The following is a 25003-nucleotide window of genomic DNA, read 5'->3' as shown; positions in this document are numbered from 1 at the left end:
GCAGGTTTTGTTTGGACTGAGTATTTATGGTATGCTACAGAGAGCAAAGTTAAGAGTACAGGAACTCCTGACATAACTATTCAAAATGATCATGTGGAACACTGAAATTCAAGGTCTCATCACCACAAAGTCACATGCAAAATTAGGTTGAGATCAAACAAAATAAAGTTATACTTCAGAAACCAAATTCTGGATGAGGGGCAATATGGGACCATTGGGATGTAAATATTTTGGAATGCTGGAAATCAAATTCATTAAAGTCAGGACAATGGGCAATCAGGAACCATAACACCCGTAAATAATATTTTGTTGTTGTTGTTGTTGTGGTGGGGTTTAATGCCATTTTTCAGCACACGATAGGCTATACATGGCGGCCAGTATTAATAGTGGAGGAAGAACCTGCAAAAACCCCAGAAAGAACCACCAACCCACAAGAAGCTACTGGCAAGCTTTCTCACACACCCACATTGGCCAAATCCGAGACTCAAACCCACGCAGACAGAGGTGAGATGGCAGTGATCCGTAACGGAAAGCACTCTGGACCACTCAGCTAATGATATTTTGAAATGCTTGGAATCAAATTTATTCAAGCTCTTATCAATATTATGCTTTATGCCAAATCTGAATGATATCCACACAAAACAATGGGAAGCTATTTTGTAGAAACCAAAGTAAGGAATACAAGCAATTAAGTGGCAATAACTCCATAACTCTTCTAAATGAGACTAAACTTAAATAGCACCTGAAGGTCTGTGAAATGATGTTCAAAACCAAATTGTCAGAATGGTTTTTGAGCTAAACTGGTTATTCCATAGTGAACATATAATGTGCAAATATGACCTTAATTATCATGGGCCATAACTCTATCCATGCTGGGGTTGATGACATAAGAAGTATGAACTGATGAATGGATGGAAAAAATCACCAGAAAAGAAGATTACTACAGAGATCCCACTTTTTGATGTAGAATTGTAATCAATGAATGAAGCATTTCAGCATGTACTATATTTTTCTTTTTAATTGGAGTGAGAGAACTGATTGTATATGCTTAAGAAATAAAAAAAATTATGAAGAAATACAAAATTATAGCTAAACTTCAATATATGTTAAGTTTAAAGAGCCTATGTCAACTTGCTAACATTTTGCGACTCATATGATACAAGTTACAATCATGAAGACATGAGGCAGTGCTCGTCATCAACCCAGATCAACCCTTCTCAGAGACAACGAGAAAGAATGTGTGAAAGGTGATTCTAGTTTTTGCTTGACTGAATCTTTTTAAATCTATTTTGTAATATATCGATGCAAAGAATGGATCCTGTTTTAACATCATTTTGTACTGACCTGGACTGAGGTGACAATCATCTATCTGAAGCTATGTTCCTTTTTAAATATCTGAGGTTTGCTATAAAAGCAACGAACACATTTCAGTTCACTCTGTAATTCTTTATTTTCCTTCAGTATTTTATGCTTAAGTTTCTTGAGTAGTAATAAAGCTCATAACACTGTTTCCATAACTAATATGGAGCACACATTTTCTGTAATAAAAATGGTACCATAATGGTTAACTTTACAATAAATATAGAAGGTAGGTATTATTTGTTGATCAATTGGACTTCTCCATTTCATGTTTCTTATCCATGAGGAGTCTTTAACCCACTCGTGCTTATGTATTCTTACTCTTCCATTCATGCCTAAGTACTTATATCAATGAGTATGTCTCTGAAGTCTTTATGAACTCAAACTGAGTGCTCCTAACAGAGACACCACTTAAAGTTTTTATACTGGTGAAATCAAATGCATGTAACACTTTGGCTTACTCAAGTGCATTGCAACAGTTAGAAAAATCTACTAAGAACATTACAGGTAAAAATGTACACAAGTTCTTCAAATTTATAAACGTACAAACTTTATTGCTTGCCCATAATGTGAGGCCCAACTGGCTTATACCTCAATGCCAAATGCAACAGCATTTCTATAAGTGTGAAAGGCCTTAAAGTTAAGGCTTTCAGTTACATGGTTCAAATACTTTTTAGCAGTTTTTGAGATGCTTCTTCAAGTTTTACTACTTTTAGTAATGGTAGGAATATCTAATGGTGTATAAACTTGAATGCCTTGTGTCTGATTTGGTCAGTCTGTTAGTAACATCACCCATATCTAATGGTAATTTGGAGTCATTTTGAATGAAGCTGAAAGACCTTTAAGCCAGGAACCTTTTTGAAATTGGTCAAATTCTATTAAGCAATTTTTGACAAGAAGTTGTTTTACATTTTTTTAAAGTAAGGGTGGCAATATTAGATTATGGATCTGCAGCCACTAGACAAATTTATTGATGTAAGAATGCTCTCTGAAAAACTATGTTCAAAGTGTCAAAGATATTTTTGGCAAGTTATAATTAGTAACTATGAATGGACAATGCACAAAGGGCTCTACCATTTCAATATTCACAAATTTCCGAAAAGCAAAATCTTTACTTAAAAAGAAAAATTTGACAAACCAAGCAAAATACAAGAACTGAAAATATGCAAATTCTAGATACTTTAGCTTTTATTAATTGCTGATAAATTCACAATGATACTAAGATTCAATCTGATTTAAAATAGTACAAGGAACAGTCAGGAATTCCGCAGTTTTCAGTGTCGAAACAGTAAAGTTTGTGAAACTGATTTCATCTTATTTTATTTTCACTGAACAATATTTGTTTTTCTGTGTGCAGTTTCTATGTTTAAAACTCTGGAATTCCCAGTTGTTCCTAACTTTCACTGGTGTTTGGTACAAACTTTCACTACTACAAACAGTAATTAAACTTATGCTGCAAGTCATTCCTTGACACAAAATCATGGATGTTACTGTTTTCATCTTTAAACAAAATACAATTCTTGCACAGTGATTGACCAGATATTCTGTAACACATTCTAGTCATCCAACTTACAACAATGATTTTAAAAAATCATTTCAATAATTACCCAACACCATGCATAAAGAGCAATTCCACAGAATAAATACAAATGCAGATTATCTGCAGTTACCTAATTATGGTCACGAGTTTAACTTTTACCACAGGGTAGAAACTAATCAGTGATGTACGACACAAAGTCTGCACTGCCAATTACATGGAGTCAACTATGATGTATACTGTGCCCACCTATTGAGTGTTCAAGAATGATGCTTGCCATCATGTGGGTTAATTAGTAAATTTTCTTAGATTATGATGACTCATGGACAAACACTTGCCATCCTGACTCTAAAGAAAAGTCAACAAACCATCCAACCCTTATTACTTAGAAATTATCCATTTCTTCTGAAGAGTTTCAGGAATAAAACAGTTTGTAGGAATGTCATGTCTATCACTGATCACAATGTCAACCTCCATGCAATGTGGAAATGAATATAATCCTGTCATTAGGTTGTAAATTGTACTCCAACTCTCCCTGGAACAAAACAAAGAAAATGTTAATTACAGCATGGTCCTGTTCAGGACGTTAGCCTATCATGGCAACTTTATGTTAACTTTTGTAAAAGTTGGTCAAGGGAGATGAATCTTACAGAAAATTAGAGAAACTGAAACTTGCACTAAACTTGGATACCTGTTACCTTGCTTGTAAATTCAGCCTAACTGCATACAACATAGACTCTGATCTATCATCATATAATGTGCCATCATATAAGTTGCATGTTGTGACCAGTTTGGGCTGAATTTTATTTTCTTCAAATTATTCAATTCAAGTGATTATTTTCTCTGGAAATACAAAAGTGCTCTGATAAAATTCTTGGATAAAGACATTCACTGGAATTTATATTGAATTCAAACCTCGAATAATATTTCTGTGATTCAACAAGAAACTGTTGACACATCAATAATTCACAGGCTATAAATAACATGTCATCACCTTCAGTTTTGTATCTCTTCGGGACTTGAACTGAGTTGTATTCAGGACTTTTTTATTATTAGGACTTGTGTCTATAATTATTGGTTTATTTTGGGATATAATTCACAATACAGTAAGTTCTTTTTTTTTCTCATTTTTCATTTTGTATTCTTGGAAAATAAATTATTTGTTAAATTTTACAAAGCTTGTTGTCTTCACTCTTTTCTGTTACTTATTTTAAGAGCATAGACTCATAACAATACTCAATAACCAGGGATCGTCCTGGGCTTCGCCAATGTCGCAAATTGCGATTTTTTCCCCTTATTGGCGACAAAAATATCTCATCTGGCGATTTTTTTGGCGATATACTTTTTGGTTATTTAATTTGTACATACAATCATGGATTTGGACTGGATAAATTAAAAGGGAGAACGAAAGGAAGCCACAAACTGGACTAAGCAATGCATTGGAATCAATCTGTTACACAAACAATCCTATGTTCGTATTGACGACCCCATCTTTACAGTGCATTGTTACATCATAATCTGCTTATGCTGACATCTGGGCTGAGTACTGAATGCTGCGATAGTCAATCATGCTACCACACTATACCTACAACTGACCAACTTCTGAAGACGCGAATAGAACAGATACAATTAGTTGTATGGCTAATCCTTCTGTGTTTTTTACATATACCAATACAATAGTTTCGCTGAACCTTTATAGAAAACTGATAACGTTTGAAGTACCCACTGTATATAAATACAAAACAAATGGAAAAAATCTCAATCACAATTATATCTGTCGCCAGTGCAGCATTTTACTCATTGATCTTTTCCTTTTGCCATCAATTCCATGTTACGGCTGCAGAGACTTAAACTCTGCAACAAGAAATAGCACAAAAAAAAAACAGTTTTGCATAATTAATAATAATTATTTATTTCTCAAAATACAGGAGTGAAAGAATCCCTAAATTGGGTGTGAATTTATGCTTATATATACGGTCCAATATTGCCAGGTGTTGACTCGTAAGTTTCATTTGTGGGAATGGAGATCCTATTTTGCTTGTCGAGAAAATTTATACAGCATTCAGTGATCATTCTTGGGATTTAGGAAGCAATTCACTACAAGCTTTGTGAAGCTAGCCATAAAGGGGTGGTGGGTGTGGTGGGGCTGCTGAGAGACTACTGGTGTCACCTGTCAGCACTGTAGACTGTGAACATGGATTCAGTAAGATGAACCTCATAAAAACTGACATCAGAAATAAGCTCTGCATCTCATCTCTTGAGAATTTAATGAGAATCAGCATGTACAGATGTGAAAAATTAGACTTTGAAACTGCATTCAACAAGTGGGCAGTCCTAAAATCGCGACAGATCTTCATGTAACACTTTGTAACATTTTGTTAATGCTTGTTGTAATTAAAGTATTAACTAACCCATCTTTTGTAATTTTCATTGCCTGTTACATTAATAGACTAAATTAACACTTGGAAAAATGTACACTACTTGTTTTGGCGACACTTTTTGAAAATTGGCGACAAAATATTGAGGTTGGCGATTTTTTTGGCGACAGCTTTTTAAAAGCCAGGACCATCCCTGAATAACTCCCACTGACAGAACTATGGTGAGGTAATACTGCATTCTTACTCTAAGGCAGTATACTCTATAACTCCCATGAACAGCATTATAGTGAGGGAGTAATGTATTCAGGTAAGAATCAATTCTTAGAAATTTTACCAATCTGAACACTTACCATCAATTCCCAGTCTGTGTCATTTACTAATACCAATATTCCTGGCCGACTGAAGAAAAAGAAAAAGAGTGTAGATTTTAATACCAATTATCTCAGCATGTGATCATGATATGATATTGTTATTTTTCTAAGTTACTTATACGCTGTGGATAATTGTATTTTGTACTTGACCATGTCCAAAATCTATGTTCAATTTCTACTTGACCTGAAACTCTGATTTTGGTTTTGCAAACAACGTGTTATCTCAATCTGAGTCCAGAACATTGGAAACTCTCCATGAAAAGCCAGGTCTACCTGTTGTTTATTACATTTTATATTATCATTTTATAAACATACCTTCTAATTATAACTAAGGTATTTTAATCTTGTAAACATTTGGAACCTTCCAGAGTGAATATTTTTCATTAGGTAATAGTTCTTGGTAGAAAATGTTTACTGTGACCGGAGGTCAGGAAGGACTATATAATCTTGTTTTTCTTGAAATTATGCATTCATGCTGTAAGTTTTGAGCAGAAACAGTTGTTATTTTCATGTCCAGTATTTCATTTGGGCTGGAATTTAGTCATTTAAATTATTTAATTCAAGTTATTCTTCTCTGGAAATATAAGGTGCTTAAAAAATAACATCCTTGGAAATAGAGAATTGGATTTATAGTGAAATTTCAAATAAGGATACATTCTTGGGTTGTATTATTGTGATCCAACAAAAGACTGTTGGCACATCACCTTGACATGGGCCACCACAAGCACATCAACACTTCCAGCATTGGATTATTTATTTTGGAATACCACTAATGTTTATTCAGAACGTTTAATATTAGGACATGTGTTAGAAATTCTAGGATTATTTGGAATTCCGCCATAACATAATTTCTTTTATATTTTTCACTTTTTTGTTTGAGGGAAATAAATTATTTGTTGAATTTTACAAAGTTTGTTGCTTCTCACTCTCTTTTATTACTTATTTTAAGACCAAAGAGTCATAATAATATCAACACTGTCAGTATGTGATCATGATACAATGCTAATAATCTTAGTATTTGATTAAGATACAATATCAACAATCTCAGTATGTGATCATGATACAATATCAACAATCTCAGTATGTGATCATGATACAATATCAACAATCTCAGTATGTGATCATGATACAATATCAACAATCTCAGTATGTGATCATGATACAATATCAACACTCAGTATGTGATCATGATACAATATCAACAATCTCAGTATGTGATCATGATAAAATATCAACAATCTCAGTATGTGATCATGATAAAATATCAACACTCTCAGTATGTGATCATGATAAAATATCAACATCCTCAGTATGTGATCATGATACAAAATCAACACTCTCAGTATGTGATCATGATAAAATATCAACACCCTCAGTATGTGATCATGATACAAAATCAACACTCAGTATGTGATCATGATACAATATCAACACCCTCAGTATGTGATCACGATACAATATCTACACTCAGTATGTGATTATGATACAATATCAACACTCAGTATGTGATCATGATACAATATCAACAATCTCAGTATGTGATCATGATAAAATATCAACAAGCTCAGTATGTGACCATGATAAAATATCAACACTCAGTATGTGATCATGATACAATATCAACACTCAGTATGTGATCATGATACAATATCAATGCTCTCTGTGATCATGATAAAATATCAACACCCTCAGTATGTGATCATGATACAATATCAACACCCTCAGTAAGTGATCATGATACAATATCAATGCTCTCAGTATGTGATTATGATACAATATCAACAATCTCAGTATGTGATCATGATAAAATATCAACAATCTCAGTATGTGATCATGATACAATATCAACACTCATTATGTGATCATGATACAATATCAACACTCAGTATGTGATCATGATACAATATCAACACTCAGTATGTGATCATGATACAATATCAATGCTCTCAGTATGTGATCATGATAAAATATCAACACTCTCAGTATGTGATCATGATACAAAATCAACACTCAGTATGTGATCATGATACAATATCAACACTCAGCATGTGATCATGATACAATATCAACACTCAGTATGTGATCATGATACAATATCAACACTCAGTATGTGATCATGATACAATATTAACACTCAGCATGTGACCATGATACAATATCAATGCTCTCACTATGTGATCATGATACAATATCAACAATCTCAGTATCTGATCATAATACAATATCAATGGTCTTATTATGTGATCATGATAAAATATCAACACTCTCAGTATGTGACATGATACAATATCAACACTCAGTATGTGATCATGATACAATATCAATGCTCTCAGTATGTGATCATGATAAAATATCAACACTCTCAGTATGTGATCATGATACAATATCAACACTCAGTATGTGATCATGATACAATATTAATGCTCTCAGTATGTGATCATGATAAAATATCAACACCCTCAGTATGTGATCATGATACAATATCAATGCTCTCAGTATGTGATCATGATACAATATCAACACTCAGTATGTGATCATGATACAATATCAAGTCTCAGCATGTGTTCATGATACATTGCCAACAATCTCAGTATGTGATCACAATACAATGTCAACAATCTCAGTATGTGATTAAGATGCAATATCAACAATCTCACTATTTGATCATGATACAATATCAGCAATCTCAGTATGTGATAATGATAAAATAGTCTTAGCATGTGTTCATGATAAAATATCAACATTCTCAGTTTATGACCATGATAAAATATCAACATTCTCAGTTTATGACCATGATACAATATCAACACTCTCAGCATGTGATCACGATACAATAAAAAACATTCTCAGTTTATGACCATGATACAATATCAACTTTCAGTATGTGATGATGATACAATATCAAGTCTCAGCATGTGATGATTATAAAATATCAACAATCTTAGTATGTGATCATGACACAAAACCAAAAATCTCTTCAAGTAATCATGATATAATACATGCAATCTCAGCAATGTGATCAAGATACAAAGACTAAAATAGTATTTATAAAAATGACTTATCCTAACTGAATAATTTTCAATGAAGATTTCACACTTTATTAGCCCACATGACAGTAATGCTTGAACAGCTATAAAATAATTTCTGATTTCTCGCATGAATCTAAAAAGTTCATGAAAAATTGCAAAAAGTTTAAAAATGAATGCAATGTAAATATACAACTTTAGCAATAAATCTGGTTCTGACTCATTTTGAAAAGATCAGTTAGAATTAATAAATTAAGGAAAAAATAATACCACAAACAAAATATATAACTCACCCATAACAAAATACTAACAAGAGTCACACGAAGGGACTGATGCTCTACTGGCCAAAAGGAATTTCCAAGAATTCAAGATAAAACCATTTTTTCTCTTAAATGCCAAGTACTGAAACATCTCTGACAGCATTGATCATATTGGATACCAGATCAGCACAATTATCATTAGGACCAACTAGACATGACAAGAAGCCTTTATGTGAAAACTACATGGTGATATGACCATCCATTCAGGAGGAGTAGCAATAACAAGATTTTCAAGATGGCTGCATTTGTGGTCATACTGGATGTCAGATCAGTGCCATTATCATTTATGATGGACAATACACTAGAGATTTGGTGAAATCCTGAAGTTTATATGACCATCCATTCAGGAAGAGTAGCAATAGCAAGATTTTCAAGATGGCTGCAGTGGTGGTCATACTGGATGTCAGATCAGCACCATTTTCATTTATGACAGAATAGACATTATTAGAAGTTTGGTGAAAACCTCAAGTTGATATGACTGTCCATTCAGGAGGAGTAGAAATAACAAGATTTTCAAGATGGTCTCTACAACTGCACCATTTTCATTTAGGACTAAACTGACCATGGGAAAATTTCAAAGCAATCATCAAAGTAGTTTAGGAGGACTTGAAATAACAAACTTGTGCTAATGGAGAGAGGCAAGACAATGGACAATAGGCCATCCCATAAGCTCTTCTGATCGATGACCATTAGAGCTCAAAAATCTCAACGTATCAACCCAATTAATGTGGGGATGAAGCAAAGTTGCTAATGTAGAAAGGTAGTAAAACTTGACAGAAATAACATATTCCGACAGCACATCTATGAAACCATAAGATAAACTGATCAGCTAATACACTTTCATCTATGGCAGTTATATCTTATGTTTACAAGCAATGAGAAAAGCATAAAGCCATGAAGATGAGAAGAAAAATTCTTGGATATAAAAATATTTTCTGGCACTGTCAAACTAATAAGATAGAAGATCAAAACATAGTACACTGTATTTCCCTGCATAAACAGCTCTGGCCTTTCCTTCAAGATGTTATCCCTTATCCATGGCAACAACTCCTGTATTCTCCCTAGAAAGATTAAGATTTGAAGTTAATATAAAAATTATGTAATAAATGTCTAGCATGTACAATACAAAGAGATTAGTGAATATCAAAGCGATTAAAAGCAGCTTCTTACCTTTTACCTTGACAGGTGAATACAAAGCCATCATATTAATATATAGAGAAATGATGTTTCATTGCAAAGAGTTTAATGCTTACAAGTTTTCAGACATTTATAAATTAATTACTATTACGAGCTAAAGTATGTAAACAAAGATAAATTATTTATTTATAGGACAGGGTTTTACCAAAGGTGTGCATAATTTCATATAACTTTCAACACAGGTCTATTTTGTACAAAATACATTTTAAAATATTCATTATCTCATCTTAGAATTGTTTATCTGTACAGCTGTGTACATCACAGTGCTTCAGGTGGGAAGCTTTCACAGAGGAGGCGGGCAAGTGGGACACATTTCATAACAGGGGAACATTTTAGAACAGAAGGGTATTTAGTTTGCATCCAAAAGACTCAAAGGCAATGACAAAATTTTGTATGTCATCTTGTCTGGAAGAAAAACCAGAAAAAGTACACTTAATATTGTATGATATGGAAAACAGCACACATTTATGGATGTGTATAGAAAATAGCACATATTTAAGGATGTGTACAGAAAATAGCACATATTTAAGGATGTGTATAGACAACAGCACACATTTAAGGATGTGTATAGACAGCAGCACACATTTAAGGATGTGTATAGAAAATAACACATTTAAGTATGTGTACAGAAAATAGCACATATTTAAGGATGTGTATAGAAAATAACACATTTAAGTATATATACAGAAAATAGCACATATTTCAGGATTTGTATTGAAAATAGAACACCTTTAAGCATGTGTATAGAAAATAGCACACATTTAAGGATGTGTATTGAAAATAGCACACATTTAAGGATGTGTATTGAAAATAGCACACATTTAAGGATGTGTATAGAAAATAGCACACATTTAAGGATGTGTATAGAAAATAGCACACATTTAAGGATCTGTATTGAAAATAATGCATATGTTAGGATGTTAAAGAGGCATGCATTTAATAATATTATTGAGAAAATTGCAGAGATTGAAGGAAGTGATATATAAAAATGTACACATTTAATGATGTGTACAGAGGCACAAATTTCATGATATGATACAGAAAACTGAAGACATGTAAGGATGTGTAAGGAGATAAGAATTTTAGGATGCAATAGAGAAATGTAGACAATGAATCTATTTCTGAATTAAAAAAACAGAACATAAATGAAACTGGACATGCAAATACATTTATGTTTGTTAAATGTATGATGTTACTTTATTTCTGCTTAAAGTGTGCTGAAATTCTGCTGGACAAAAAAAAACACAATTTGTCAACTAAAGATTATCTGAAATGAAGCTAATCCAATAAATTTGAAAAAAGAAACATTAATGTCTTCTTTAATTCCTCTCTACCTAAATAATGGTGATGCAGTAGCAGTTATATTGCCTAATGGCACATCAGCACAAAAACTGCTATTGGTGCCAATTACAATCAAAGCTACAACAATGCACATATAATCAATATGAAATCAAACCTAGGAAGATATGGTCTTCCAACAATTTGCAAATATTAATTCCCAAACAATAAACATTAAAAGGCAAAGGTGTGTGTGTGTGATTTGGGTTTTAACATAGCTTTAACAATTTTTCACTCATTTTGCTATGTCTGCAGTGTGACAGTTTTTTTAGTGATGCCTAGCAGTGAGGCATCATGCCGCAGACATGTAGCATCATGTCCCACCCAGTCACATTATCCCGACACAGGGCTGAACAGTCATAGCACTAACCTAGTGAATGCTAAGTGCCAAGCGAGGTAGCTGCAAGTACCATATTTAAAGGTCTCTGGATGACTCAGTCGGGGTTTGAACCTGTGACCTCCCGTATGTGAGGACATTCTAGCCACTAGGCCACCGGAATGGTTTGGCAAAGTTGTTAAAGTACTGTATATATATATATATATATATATATATATATATATATATATATACTAAGAAAAAGGTAAAATATGTAAAATCCTAAAAACATATACCAAGGGATGGTAAAGTTTGCAAGGTAAAGCCATTGAGAAATCTTAATTTTGTAGCATCACATTCCCAACTATCAGAATTTTTAGTTGACCTAGATTTTTTCTTGAATAATGATACTAAACATTTCATAATGAATGAGCAATAGCAATTAAATGACATTTATATCTGACTGATTTAATGTAAGGGAAAAGCAGGGTCTTGTAATTGAAACTCCCATTTTTAGGATTATTAGTACAATCTGTTGTCACGGAGCGAGTCCTGTATGCAAACTTTCAAGATTCTATTAAGAGCAGTATAAAAATATTTCAAACATACATTGCATAAATATTTCAAATATACGTGTATAAATATTTCAAATATACGTGTATAAATATTTCAAACATACGTGTATAAATGTTTAAAACATACACTGTATAAATATTTCAAATATACGTGTATAAATATTTCAAACATACGTGTATAAATGTTTAAAACATATATTGTATAAATGTTTAATCATACATGTATAGATGTTTCAAACAGACATGTATAAATATTTCAAACATATATGTATACACCTCTCCCTCTATAACTTGCGCACAACGGGGTCCACAAACATAGACCGCACTATAAGCGAGGTGCAAGTTACAGAGGAACCTCCAAAAATTGAAAAAAAATTGCTTTGACATCGAGAAAGCCGTTGGCGGGGGGGGGGGGAAGAGCGGCATTAGGGAACTGGGCTGTTTAATGACTGAATCCTCATTTTACAATCACGTCGATAATAATTTTTAATAACGTGCTTTTCTAATGAAGTTGTTCGTTATTGTTTAAATAACATTTATTTTCAAAATATCCAACATATGAAAGATCATTCCAAATGGTTTGAACAACCATCACGTGTACGCAAATAATCTGTGTATTATGTCACTGCTTTTTGTTTTCTTGATGAATCTGGTTCTCTTAGTGGTGTTTAATAGTATCCTGCCAAATCGGGAGTTGACAATCTGGGCACTAGACTGACTGTTGATACACCACCAAACAAGATTCCTTTTTGTTCAAAAACATGCGACATTTATTTCGAGACATGTGTACGTCGAAACTCAATTTTTTATGGTCCAATTAGTACAATATTGATGTCAAGATTTCACTGGAAGTAATAATGAAATTTCTTATCATCCCTGAGGATATCTCTAAGTGCCAGTTCAAGAATTCTCTGAAACTCGCTTGCCCACAATGGTCTGTATCTGTGAAATCAAGCGCTTTATTTTTAGGAAGTATTCATTTTGCTTGGCTGCCTTGTTATCTTTGATCACAGTTATGAAAGAGTTGGTTAATTTAAGGTAGTTTATGTTACATACACAATAATGTTTATAAAAGTGTTCGATTGATCAAATGAAGTGAGTTCGCCCAACATATGACTGAGGCCACTAGATTTTAAGTTAGTAGGATTTTTGTGCCTTTTAACATTTCTTTTATTCCACCTCCTTCTTTTCATTCAAAAGACATAATTAATGTGATAATACAAAGGAAGCCAGCTTTTAATTCAGTGCAACAATAAAACAAATACTTCCACAAGTCAGTTATCAAAACACGGTCGGCACTTAAATAGGTTTTTTTAGAGAAACACTCGCGGATATAGCTGTTACAGGAGATTGACGCATTTTACGTTTAATTACAAGAGGACACATTGCATTTATGACGATTACACTTATAAGAAACTGAAAGATGAAACTAGAGCACAAATTTCAATTAATATAAAAATTATTTAATTTATATTTATTTATTAAAGTACTGCCTCCACTCAGCGTAAGTGACATTTTCACTGAAATTTCCTTACATATTGTTAAGTGCGGTGTACTAGGACTGTCGTTTGCAAAGAAAATGTAAAAAAGTGTATGACCTATTTTGATATTTGATATTTCATACATGTAGTGTTGATTAAAATTTCCAGGTCCTATCTACCGTTTTTGACAATAAAGCGAGCGATACATCAGAGTTTCCGTTACAAATTTTGATCGCGATTTTCTTAAAGTTCAACAAATTGGGATACATTTTTGGGGTATTTTCAGGTTTAAAAAATGGGATCTACGCCTGACCCAGCATTATAAGTGGGTTTGCGAGTTATCAGGTCACGAGTTATCGAGGGAGTGGTGTACATGTTTCAAACGTACATGTAGAAATGTTTCAAGCATACATGTAGAAATGTTACAAACATACATGTGGGGCCCTGAGTGGCTGAGTGGTGTAAAGCACTCTCCGTTATGGATCACTGTCATCTCACCTCTGTCTGCATGGGTTTGAGTCTCGGATTCGGCTAATGTGGGTATGTGAGAAAGTTTACCAGTAGCTTCTCGTGGGTCGGTAGTTCTTTCCGGGGTTTTCCCGGGTTCTTCCTCCACCATTAATACTGGCCGCCATGTATAGCCTATCGTGTGCTGAAAAATGGCGTTAAACCCTACAACAACAAACATACATGTATATGAAAAACAGAAAAATAACTCCAGTTTAGGATGAAAGAACTTATTTTTTTTCTATAGTGCCTTTTGAGTTCCATTAATTCATAAAGTATTTTGCGTAATTGTGATGCAAACTTGATCTTTCTATAAAATTACCACAAAAAGTATTATACCAGGAAACCCTCAATGCCCAAGTATCACATATTGGTGATTCTTAGAATACCTAAGAGGTTTGATGTTTTAGAGCAAGTTTTGTTAAAGTAAAATCGCATATATACATGTATAATAGCATAAATACATGTGAGATAGCATAAAAATGTAAGACAGCATACACAAGATAGTAAATACATGTAAGATAGCATAAACATCTACGATAATAAATACATGTAAGATAACATATACATGTGAGATAGCATATACATCTAAGAAAGAATATACATCTAAGATAGCATATATACAAGTAAGATAGCAAATATACATGAAAGACAGCATATATACATGTAAGGTGGCATATAGATGCAGGATGGCAGATATAGATGTACGATAGATTACATACATGTAAGACAGCCAATATACATGTAAGATAGCATATACATGTAAAACAGCATATTTACATGTAAGATAGCATTTATACATGTAAGACAGCATATATATATACATGTAAGATGGCATATATACATGGATTTTCTTGTTTTGGAAGATTAATGTCATGCCTCTTCTGTCTGTCAAACAAGAGCTCAGCTCCACCACTGTAAAGAAACAAAAATATAAATTTCGTATTAGTGTAATTTTCATGGTACAGAAAAATTTATAATAATTAATATTACTCATCTAGCAATTATCTCACAGAAAAAAACATTTTGCCCAGAAGTTATGAATCTATAGCTGGACCACCATGTTTGAAACTGATTCACTCATTTATTAATGTTTCATCTAAATGCTCAGCACTCAGAACTGCCACCTTCCTGACAGTCAAAACCCAGTAAATGCAGCTGTGCTCAAAGAAATTTTTTTTAGACACAGGCCCAGGGCTGTTGACTTAAACTCACAAGCCCTGACTGAAATTCCATAAACTCAGACCCCAATTTCCACATTACCAAAATTTCCCTTTTTTTAACTTTGTCACACAACAGTGCAATAGCTACAATTCAAATATAAATTTAATAGGGTTCAAAGGGGTTTGAAGGTAATCCAAGTGTCATTTTCATCACTACACTCACTAGAGACTGGATGGTCCTGGTGTTCAAATTTATCTGCTGGCTTCTCCGAATGAATCCTGGTCAGAACTGAGTTGACATATGCCGATATGTTGTTTGTAGTCTGTGCAAAGAATTAATAGCACCCCCCATCTGTGTTTTTTTTGCTGGTGTTTCACAAAGTAAAACTATGTGATAAAACTTTGCTGACAGTTAATCAATCAATCCTCTCTGCGCCATCTGGTGCTTGAGGCAACAGCAAGGGAGCACCATTTTGGTCTGTCGGCTGCTGTTATGGGGGCGGTCTGCAGGGTGAAGCCTCTGGTTTTGAGTTCTCGCTCCACGGTACGGTGCCAGGTCTCTTTGGGTCTCTTTGCTGACAGTTAATTGCTGCCTAAATCTGCTTCAAAAATCAGTGACACTTAACACTATTCCAGCAACTAAAATGATATGCTTTGCACTCTACAAATGCAGCAAAATCCGACTACAAAGAAATATTGCTGCTGTTCACAAACTTGTAAAAAATATGATACATATGGCTTAAACATTCTCATTCAAGGCAATTATATGTACTAACTTTTATTCCTGCATGCATCTCTTTGATTTGCCAAAAATGGGTTGTTCCACTTCCTGATCCTACCTATGCAAATTAGCACAAAGGGCTCACCCACTGCAGCCTTCAAACATATCTCATGGCTATTGTCAGCCAATTAAGTAATATGTGAAATGGTGGTTTATACCTGACCTCTTTGCCTTTAATTGTTATTATTTAAACTGCCCAAGGGATAGTTTTACATCAGCTCCAATCATTACTGTTTATAATCCAGATAACTGGCTTTCCATATCAACCATGTCAGTGATACAGTATCAGTGAGTTAAGAGTGTGATCTTTTCACTTGGATTAATGCATAGGATATTGCTAGCAACTATCATTCCTTCAAGGGATATTATTACTGTTATAATTCACTTTCTACTGAGTACAGTTCAAACCATCCATTATCCACACTGCAAAATGTTCAATTTGTTCTATTAGACCCTGTCCAAACCTACAAATTTGGGTAAATTTGAAACCTAAAATTTCTAGACTAACTTGTGGTGAGTGGTTTCTCTGGAAACACTATTATGGCAAATTTGTTAAACAGTCATGCCAACAGTGGAGAAAAAGGAGCAAAACTTAAGAACTATTTTCCAACAAATCTCATGGTGCCCAATCAAGGCCAGCTGCTACTGGCACATAGGATGGCAGGATGCCAAGTATTGGACCTCAACAACTGCATGGACATTGAGAGACCACGTCCAGCAGAGATCTTGCAGCGCTTGGTGGCAAGAGGGACTGGACCAGGTGACATCCGGAGGATGAGGGCTTTATTTTCTGTGCACAAAAATAGAAATGCCAATCTATGAGAACAATCAGACAATGGAAATCAAAGGGAAAGCAGTTTAGATTTATGCCCCACCACCTCTGATTAAGACCTTAAGGGAGAAATCCATAGAAATCCGTTTCTCTGGTCTGCCCCTTGAGATACCGACCATAGAAATCCAGAGCAAAACAGAGAAGAAATATGGTGTCAAAGTCATCAAATCACAAATGGCCACCTATTGGGGTTTCACGACAGTGTATACAGGTGTAAGATTGATAAGTGTCTTGCCAGATGATGCAAAGATCCCACTCTTTCTAAATAAAATGGGTTTCATACTGAAAACCTGGTATAAAGGATGTCAATATCAATGCAAATGCAATAGATGCAGGGCTACTGTACACCTACCCAGAGACTGCCAATACCAATACCAAATGCAGCAAAACACCCACCCAAAAACATACGCTGCAGCAACGACCAAAGCAGCAACAACCATGGACTATTAACTGTTCCTGACCCTATATAAGAGCATGAGGAAATGGAGAAACCTGAAGAAATAATACTAACACCATAACTCGACAGCACAGAAAACAACACGCAAGACCAATCAGACAAATGGGAGTCGGCAGATCAAACCAGGTCTGCAGAAAAGAAAGCCAAAGCAAGAAGCAGGAGTCTACAAAAAAAGGAAAAAAAAGCAAAACAGACAAAACTGGTGGAGAAAGGCACGGCCCCATTTTTTATTCTTGAGGAGCCACAATCTGAAGAAGCTGTCAAAACCCCAGAAATCATAGCCTGTGAGAGCACACAAGCCAGTCCTGCATGTGGGAAAGAAGAAATGTTGGAGAAGAAAGATAAAATAATAAATCTAGAAGAAGTAACCGAATCCCCAAACCAAACCCAAGAGATGGGAAAGGGGATGAACCTAGATCAGACCCCCCTAAAATGCTTGCAAAAAGAAAAAAAAATCATCAACACCAAGAACTCCTGAATCTCAAATAGCGGACTTCATAAGGAGACAAAAATCACCAGGAAATAAGTAAAAAAACAAGACAATCACGAAGTGGAAACATGAAATAAGGACAAGCTAGAAGAACGGTCTCCCTAACAAAAGAGATGGGAGGAGAACAATCAGCCAAGAGTATAGAGCTAAGAGAACTACATACCATTAGTTAACTAGATACCTATATAATTACACAATGATTAAATAATCCTATATTACTACCAACAATATAAACTTTAATACCTTTACATATTCAAGATGGAGGGATCAAACCTAGAAATCTTGACTATGAACATCAATGGAACTGTAAATAAATTAGATATAATTATAGCACAGTCCAAAAAATATGACATAATTTTAATACAGGAAATGCATGGGATGCCAGAACAGGTGGTGGAAAAACTGGCAGAAGAATTTGACACTAGTTTTCACCAGTGACCACCCAACAGAAAGCACAGCTGGGGTGGCAACAATTGTTCAATGGGTCGCTAAGGGTCTAAACCATGAAATACATGAAGTACCTTATGAACTACAAGGACGTTTAGTCCAAATAAAACTTAATTGGAATATTGAAAAATATATCCCCAATAAACAAATTTTATTAGCAATGCAAATAATTATATGCTCTAGAACCTTTGTAATAGGAAGTGACTTTAACTGGATACTGTCAGACAAAAGTATAAGACTTACAGAAGGGGGCAGAAACCTGCAAAGATGGATTAAAACCTTTATAAAAACAAACAACTTAATAGATACCTTAATGGAAACACCAGAGAATACACCTATATATATATATATATATATATATATGATCACAATAAAGGAAGCCAATTAGATATCTTCTAAATATCAGAAATACATACCAACATAATAAAAAAATGTACTATTTTACAAGAACAAATATCCCACCACAGACTAGTAATGCTTAACAAATAAAAATAAGTGGATCAAAGCTGCGTATAAAAACATTACCTCTAAAATAATTGTAAATGGAGCCTTGACAAAGGAAATAGGTACACAACAATCAGTAAGACAGGGCTGCCCCTGTCCATGTTACTATATATTATAGAGAAAAAATCCCTGAATATAAATATTAATAATAACAATAACATTCAGGGAATAAGAATACCACAATTTTAAAACGATGTTACATGCAGATGACTGCACAAATTTCACCAGAAATCGATTATCCATTAAATATCTACAAGATGAATTCATGCAATAAATCATGACAAAACAGAAATTTTACTAATGGGCAACTGAAGGGGTAACCAACCTGGTTTTCCCCCTAATCTGATTAAGGATTATGTTAAAGCTTTAGGAATTATATATGGAAAGAACTCTACTCACAAGAACTACCGTGAACTAATAATCAAGGTAGAAGTGCGAACAGAAATTTGGGCGCATACGAATATCAACTTAACAGACCGCATACAGGTTGCTAAAACCTATATGTACAGCCAATTGAACTATATAATTAACACAGTGCAACTCATTGAAGCTATGATCAGCAATATAGAAAGGAAAATTGTGAGCTTTATTTGGAACAACAGAATTCACCATCTAAAGAAACACCACCTTTATAGACCTAAAGAAAAAGGGGGGCTACCCTACCCAATCTAAATATCAAACAAAAAGCTAATATTTTAAATAGATTTAAAAAGTTGAACAACTATCTCAAACTACCATGGGAAGCTACATATATTTATATTTATGGATATTTATGTCGCTTCAATAATATCATCTATAAAAATAATACACGAACTTAACTTTTAGAACCATCAGGCTACTGTAGGAGAATTAGGGATTTAATATACAAATATAGGGACAATGTAGAAATAAGAGACAAAAGAATGAACTTATATAACACACTGAATGACAATGCTTCCCAAGGAAAAAATGAAATAGAATTACACCATCCACACTTAAACTGGCCAGCCATCAGGAAAACAGGGCAGGTATAGGATCAGCCTTCATCCAAAGTAGGCTCTTCCTATACCTGCATGACAAGTGGCTTATGGGTGAAGCTGCCTTTAAACGACATACAATAAGTTACATACGCCATGTAGACTGTGCAGAAAACACATTGATTCAAAGGAACACTTAATACATAGATGCCCTAAGAAGGCTACAGATAAGCAATTTCTAATGAATAGAATTAAAAACAAATATGATATATCAGATGATAAGCAATTACTATTTACAAATAATATTAATGACAAGAAAATCTACAACGAAATAATAAATTATATTAACTCTATAATGAAAACAGCAATGGAAAATATATAAAATAATGGACTGCTTTCAGAGTGAATTTCAACTACCTTGGAGGCCACTAATATCTTTCCTTTACAGTAACAAAATGTGGTCTTGCTGATTAAGGAGCATATGATAGTCTGATGCCTCAGCTACATGATTAGCGTGTGGTAGTATGGGTCATACCGGATCTCCCCAAAGGCAAGACTAATAACAAGAACATTACAAAAAACAGAAACACGTGAATGTGCACAACATGACTACATCCAAAAAATTTACCTCTATAAATATTTCCAACAGCTGTCATCTCATGCACACATTAAAATAATACTAGAGCAATTAATAACTAACAAAGCTCAAAGGAATCTGATAATTTAAAGCCAGCGCATACAAAATCAAAGATAACATACAAAACAAAATAGCACATACATATAACATACACCGGGCACGATCATTGGCAAGGATCACTATCCGTAAATAAAGGCTCCAAGACCAGCCAGGGTCAATGAGACAATAATAACACACCAGAGTAGGGAGGTGTATAAACCCGAAATCAAAATTCATAAAAACTGAAATTATAATAAGTTGAGCACACATTCATCAACATAAAGGGGGAAATACAAACACATAAAAATCCTTAACTTTTGGAACTAGGGGACCCATCAAATGATGTAATTCTGAGACGGACCACACCAATAAAAATCATTAATGTTTACTGTTTATACATGCTACATGTAATGGACATATACTGAAAGTGGTTGTTTTTTTCTTCTTCTATTCTTGAAGAATACTGAAAATTGTATTTTCTCAAAGCATGCCTACGTCATGGGGTTTGAGTACAAAATCATATTTTTATCATGGCACGCCATGCTTCAGTCTAATTAAAATCAGATTTTGATTTCACGTAGGAACATGGATCAAATACTTCCTATCATCTGCTCATCTGTATGATCATTGAATAATATATACTGTTCAATCTGTTACAACTCAATAGTCACAAACTAAGCAACTGAAAGGGCAAAAACCAACAAGTTTTGTAAAATCCAAGAAATAATTTATTTCCCAAGAAAACAAAGTGAAAATTTAAAAGAACTTACAGTATTGTGAATGAAATTTCATATAGTCAAACTAGTTCTATCATAATTCCAAAGGTATGAAGTTCCAACTGAATTTTACTGGTGTTTCAAATAAATTCCAATACTGAACATGCTGATGTGCCTGTAGTTTCAAATGGGCTAATGTGCCAATGGCCTGGAATGTGGCAATGTGTTAAGTCTTTTAATGTAACATAATAATGTAATCCAAAATGTTCTTGATTTTATAATTCCAAATTAATGTTTTAGTCCAAGAAAATTGTTGAGCACTTTGTAATTCCAGAGAATAATAAGGCAGGAGTAAATAATCGTTAAATAAACATGTTAATATACTCGTCCACTTCGACCATGGTCGCTATTATCATTTTCTGGAAATACTATGTCAACTTTGTGGAAAATTTCTTTTCAGGAACTTTCTAAGTTCAGTATCAAGAAATATTAGCTATGCATTATGTTGTTTACAAAATAAATGTCATTGGTCAGGTAGACCGTTAACTTGATTTTGCACTAAGGTCATTGCAAAATACAGACATACATATTTTCATTAAAAAAAACCAGCACACAATGCAAATTAAATATACATAAAATATGTGTCCAGCATCATTTGCAAAGAAAAATTTGTATTCACTGGACACAAAATATCATATTTTAGATGAATATTGCTTTAAATACAGAAATGCTAACTTCAAAACTTTCACCCAAGTACATCTTAGAGGAAATGTACTTTATATAATAAATTCTGAGGCAGTAATTTAATGGTTTTATATTTCATTATCCTCATACTTTATTTTTTTATTTGGGGCCCCGAGTGGCCGAGTGGTATAAAGCGCTGTCCGTTAAGGATCACTGCCATCTCACCTCTGTCTGCGTGGGTTCGAGTCTCGGGTTCAGCCAATGTGGGTATGTGAGAAAACTTGCCATAAGCTTCTCGTGGGTCGGTGGTTCTTTCCGGGGTTTTTCCAGGTTCTTCCTCCACCATTAATACTGGCCGCCATGTATAGCCTGTCGTGTGCTGAAAAATGGCGTTAAACCCTACAACAAGAACAATTATTTTTTTATTTACAAAATATTAACATCATTACATATGGTATTGTATCTTGGAGTACGTATTGTTTACATTATTAGCTGAAAGGATTAATGTTTTTAAATCTTTTGTGCAATTCATCATTTTACATTTGCATAACTTTTTTAATTGGCACCAAGTAACTATTATTCTGCTGAAATGCTTTTAATTGATTTTAAACATAAATACTAAGATGCATCCTACCCTTCTTGAAATTCTGGACATTTTACATGTATGGTGGCATCCTAGATATCGACTACTCCCCATTATTCACTTGCAGTTCAAATATTAACTTAAACGCTCCTGTGAAATACATAAATATGCCCTATCTCATTGAGATGCAGCCATTATGAAAATACTTTTCTGCACTTAATCTTGATCCAGAAAACATGCGAAAAGGTATACATTTGTTTTTCTGAAGATTCAGCACTTGTGAAAAATATTCAAGTCAAAGAACTCCAACCTCTGTTTGCTGTTGTGAAGAAATTAAAAATGGGAAACTATTCATTCACGTGTAATGTATCAGGTAGGTAGATTAATGTTGATTTCTACTCTTGAATATTGTTTGACAGAAAATTATAAAGAACTTTCAACAAAATATAACAGTACTGGTTTAATGTTTTCTTTTTTTGTCATTTACATTTTTTAGGTTGAAATCACATGTCCCATTAAAATACCTCACCAGACAACCAACACTGACTACAGGGGCTCGTTACAAAGAAAATCAAGGGATGAGGGTTCTAACCTGTAGCAATATTATATTGTTACAGGTTAGAACCCCCATCCCTTGATTTTCTTTGTAACGAGCCCCTGTGGCACTGACTGGCTATCTCGGGAGAACAATAGAACATTCTGTATAAAACGTTATAATGAATATTCATTTAAAAAAAAAAAAAACAACTGTTTACCTCAAACCAATCATATTGCTAACTGGTGGCCCCTGCTATCGGTCACAGGTACATGCTGAAAAATGTATTATGCAAGGATGAATTGACAGTTACATGGAATAATCCACATTAACTATGAAAACCCACCATTCCACCTGCTACCCTACTGGTAGTACACGAAATATGTCTAGCTCAAAGACAGGCTACACATCAAAGTTGACCCGTCGCCATGCTTCTCCAATTATTTAATTTCATATTTTAAAGGGTTCTCCTTCAAGTACATTACAAAAGGAACAATAGGAAAATATTATAATATGTCCTTAATTTATGGTCTGACGTATTAGAAATTTAAAAACACCAACCTAAACTCAAGCGTAATAGGTATAGACATCTTCCTTTTTTCTTCTTCTTTTTTTTGTTGTTGCTGTTATCAACAGAATCTTGAAGTGCACATCTGTAGGAAAAACCGGAAGTCCACAAGTTGCAACCACTGCCAAACATTCACGCTGGGAACCAATTCAAGAGTAATTTCCCTTTATTAACAATTGTATGAACAAGAACAACAAATAACAACAAAAGAAATAATAAATCTGTTACTCCTGTCTCTTCAAGTAAAGTGAAAAAAAAAAAAAAACTATTTCTTTGTGCACGAAGTACTGTGATGTAAAGTGATTTTTCCTTCTTTTTTTCTTCTCACGGCTAAAGCGAAGCCATATGAAACCCGCCCACCGACCATCTCTCTCTCTCTCTCTCTCTCTCTCTCTCTCTCTCTCATATTTGATATTTCAATACAACATGACAAAATCATCACATACGTTTATTACGTTTACAGAGAAAAAATTTTGTTTGCAAAATATTAAACCTCAATTTGGAGATATCATTGTTCATGTTAAATTTTCCATTAGTACTTCTAAATATGACATCAACAGTGACCCATTCTCTCTCTCTCTCTCTCTCTCTCTCTCTCTCATTTAGATAGAAATTAAATAATCGCACGAGCTACCGCACCTTAGAGATCGTATTGTGACTGTACAAAATTCAGTACAATGGATATAATTAAATTTCTTATTGCAGGCTTCCTTACACAATCCTCACCTCGAACTAACCCCACGTATTTCAGAATGTTTAAAAGTTTTGATAAGTCTCGCATACAGATTACAAATAAATGTCAAAGTATAAGATCCCTATAGCCCTATACAAATTCATGACTTTTTCCTTATTTATTGTTTTAATCATGTACCCATTACACGTGGAATAAGAAGCAGCAGGGAGGGCGAACCATACAAACTTTAGAAGGTTCCAAATGTTAAAATAAGCCCTCCACAAGGAGGGGTTTCAACCAGAAATAACGTCAACTACGTTTCAAGAGGAACTCTTGGAGAGATAAGCCTCTTTGGGAGGTCCTCCTGAGTTAGTCCAAATGTGGTTTCTGGTTGAAAACCCATTAATGGCGCTTCGATTACAAAAAATGAACCAATTCGTTGTCGTCGCCCTCCCTGCTGCTATGAATTAAACAATTGTTATACCAAATAATGGTACACCCGGAATCCTACACAGCTAGATTAGCACGAGAGC

At 34.1% G+C, this 25003-nt stretch overlaps 1 protein-coding gene across 2 annotated transcripts; it reads right to left on the bottom strand.

Moving 5' to 3' along the window:
* Positions 1 to 1431: 1431 nt before the first annotated feature.
* LOC149772948 (ubiquitin-related modifier 1-like) lies at positions 1432 to 23945 on the bottom strand. 2 transcript variants are annotated; one of them, XM_089947043.1, is made up of 6 exons: positions 23791 to 23902; positions 23450 to 23504; positions 15250 to 15320; positions 9971 to 10052; positions 5625 to 5673; positions 1432 to 3431 (listed from the first exon to the last, which is right to left on the bottom strand). In XM_089947043.1, the coding sequence occupies exons 2-6, from the start codon at positions 23461 to 23463 to the stop codon at positions 3363 to 3365; spliced, it is 285 nt and encodes a 94-aa protein (XP_089803169.1). In that variant the 5' UTR covers positions 23464 to 23504; positions 23791 to 23902; the 3' UTR covers positions 1432 to 3362. The 2 variants fall into 2 exon arrangements, with proteins under 2 accessions (XP_089803169.1, XP_089803168.1); XM_089947042.1 differs by lacking the exon at positions 23450 to 23504 and having other exon boundaries at positions 23791 to 23945.
* Positions 23946 to 25003: the final 1058 nt, after the last annotated feature.

This window comes from Sinohyriopsis cumingii, unplaced genomic scaffold (assembly GCF_028554795.1).
Source record: "Sinohyriopsis cumingii isolate HCF-2022 unplaced genomic scaffold, ASM2855479v2 utg000957l, whole genome shotgun sequence".
In the NCBI taxonomy this organism is placed as follows: Eukaryota; Metazoa; Mollusca; class Bivalvia; order Unionida; family Unionidae; genus Sinohyriopsis; species Sinohyriopsis cumingii.
Note: the sequence above shows the minus strand (reverse complement) of the source record. Positions and strands in the feature narration are given on the sequence as shown.

What these genes read in the sequence shown, in the direction of transcription:
- LOC149772948 (XM_089947042.1), bottom strand. Translation starts at nt 23,819, where the DNA reads ATGTCTATACCTATTACGCTTGAGTTTAG. An exon ending in CCTATTACGCTTGAGTTTAG is followed by an intron (nt 15,321 to 23,790) that starts GTTGGTGTTTTT and finishes GTTTCTTTACAG; the next exon opens with TGGTGGAGCTGAGCTCTTGT. An exon ending in ACACAGACTGGGAATTGATG is followed by an intron (nt 3,432 to 5,624) that starts GTAAGTGTTCAG and finishes GTTTTGTTCCAG; the next exon opens with GGAGAGTTGGAGTACAATTT.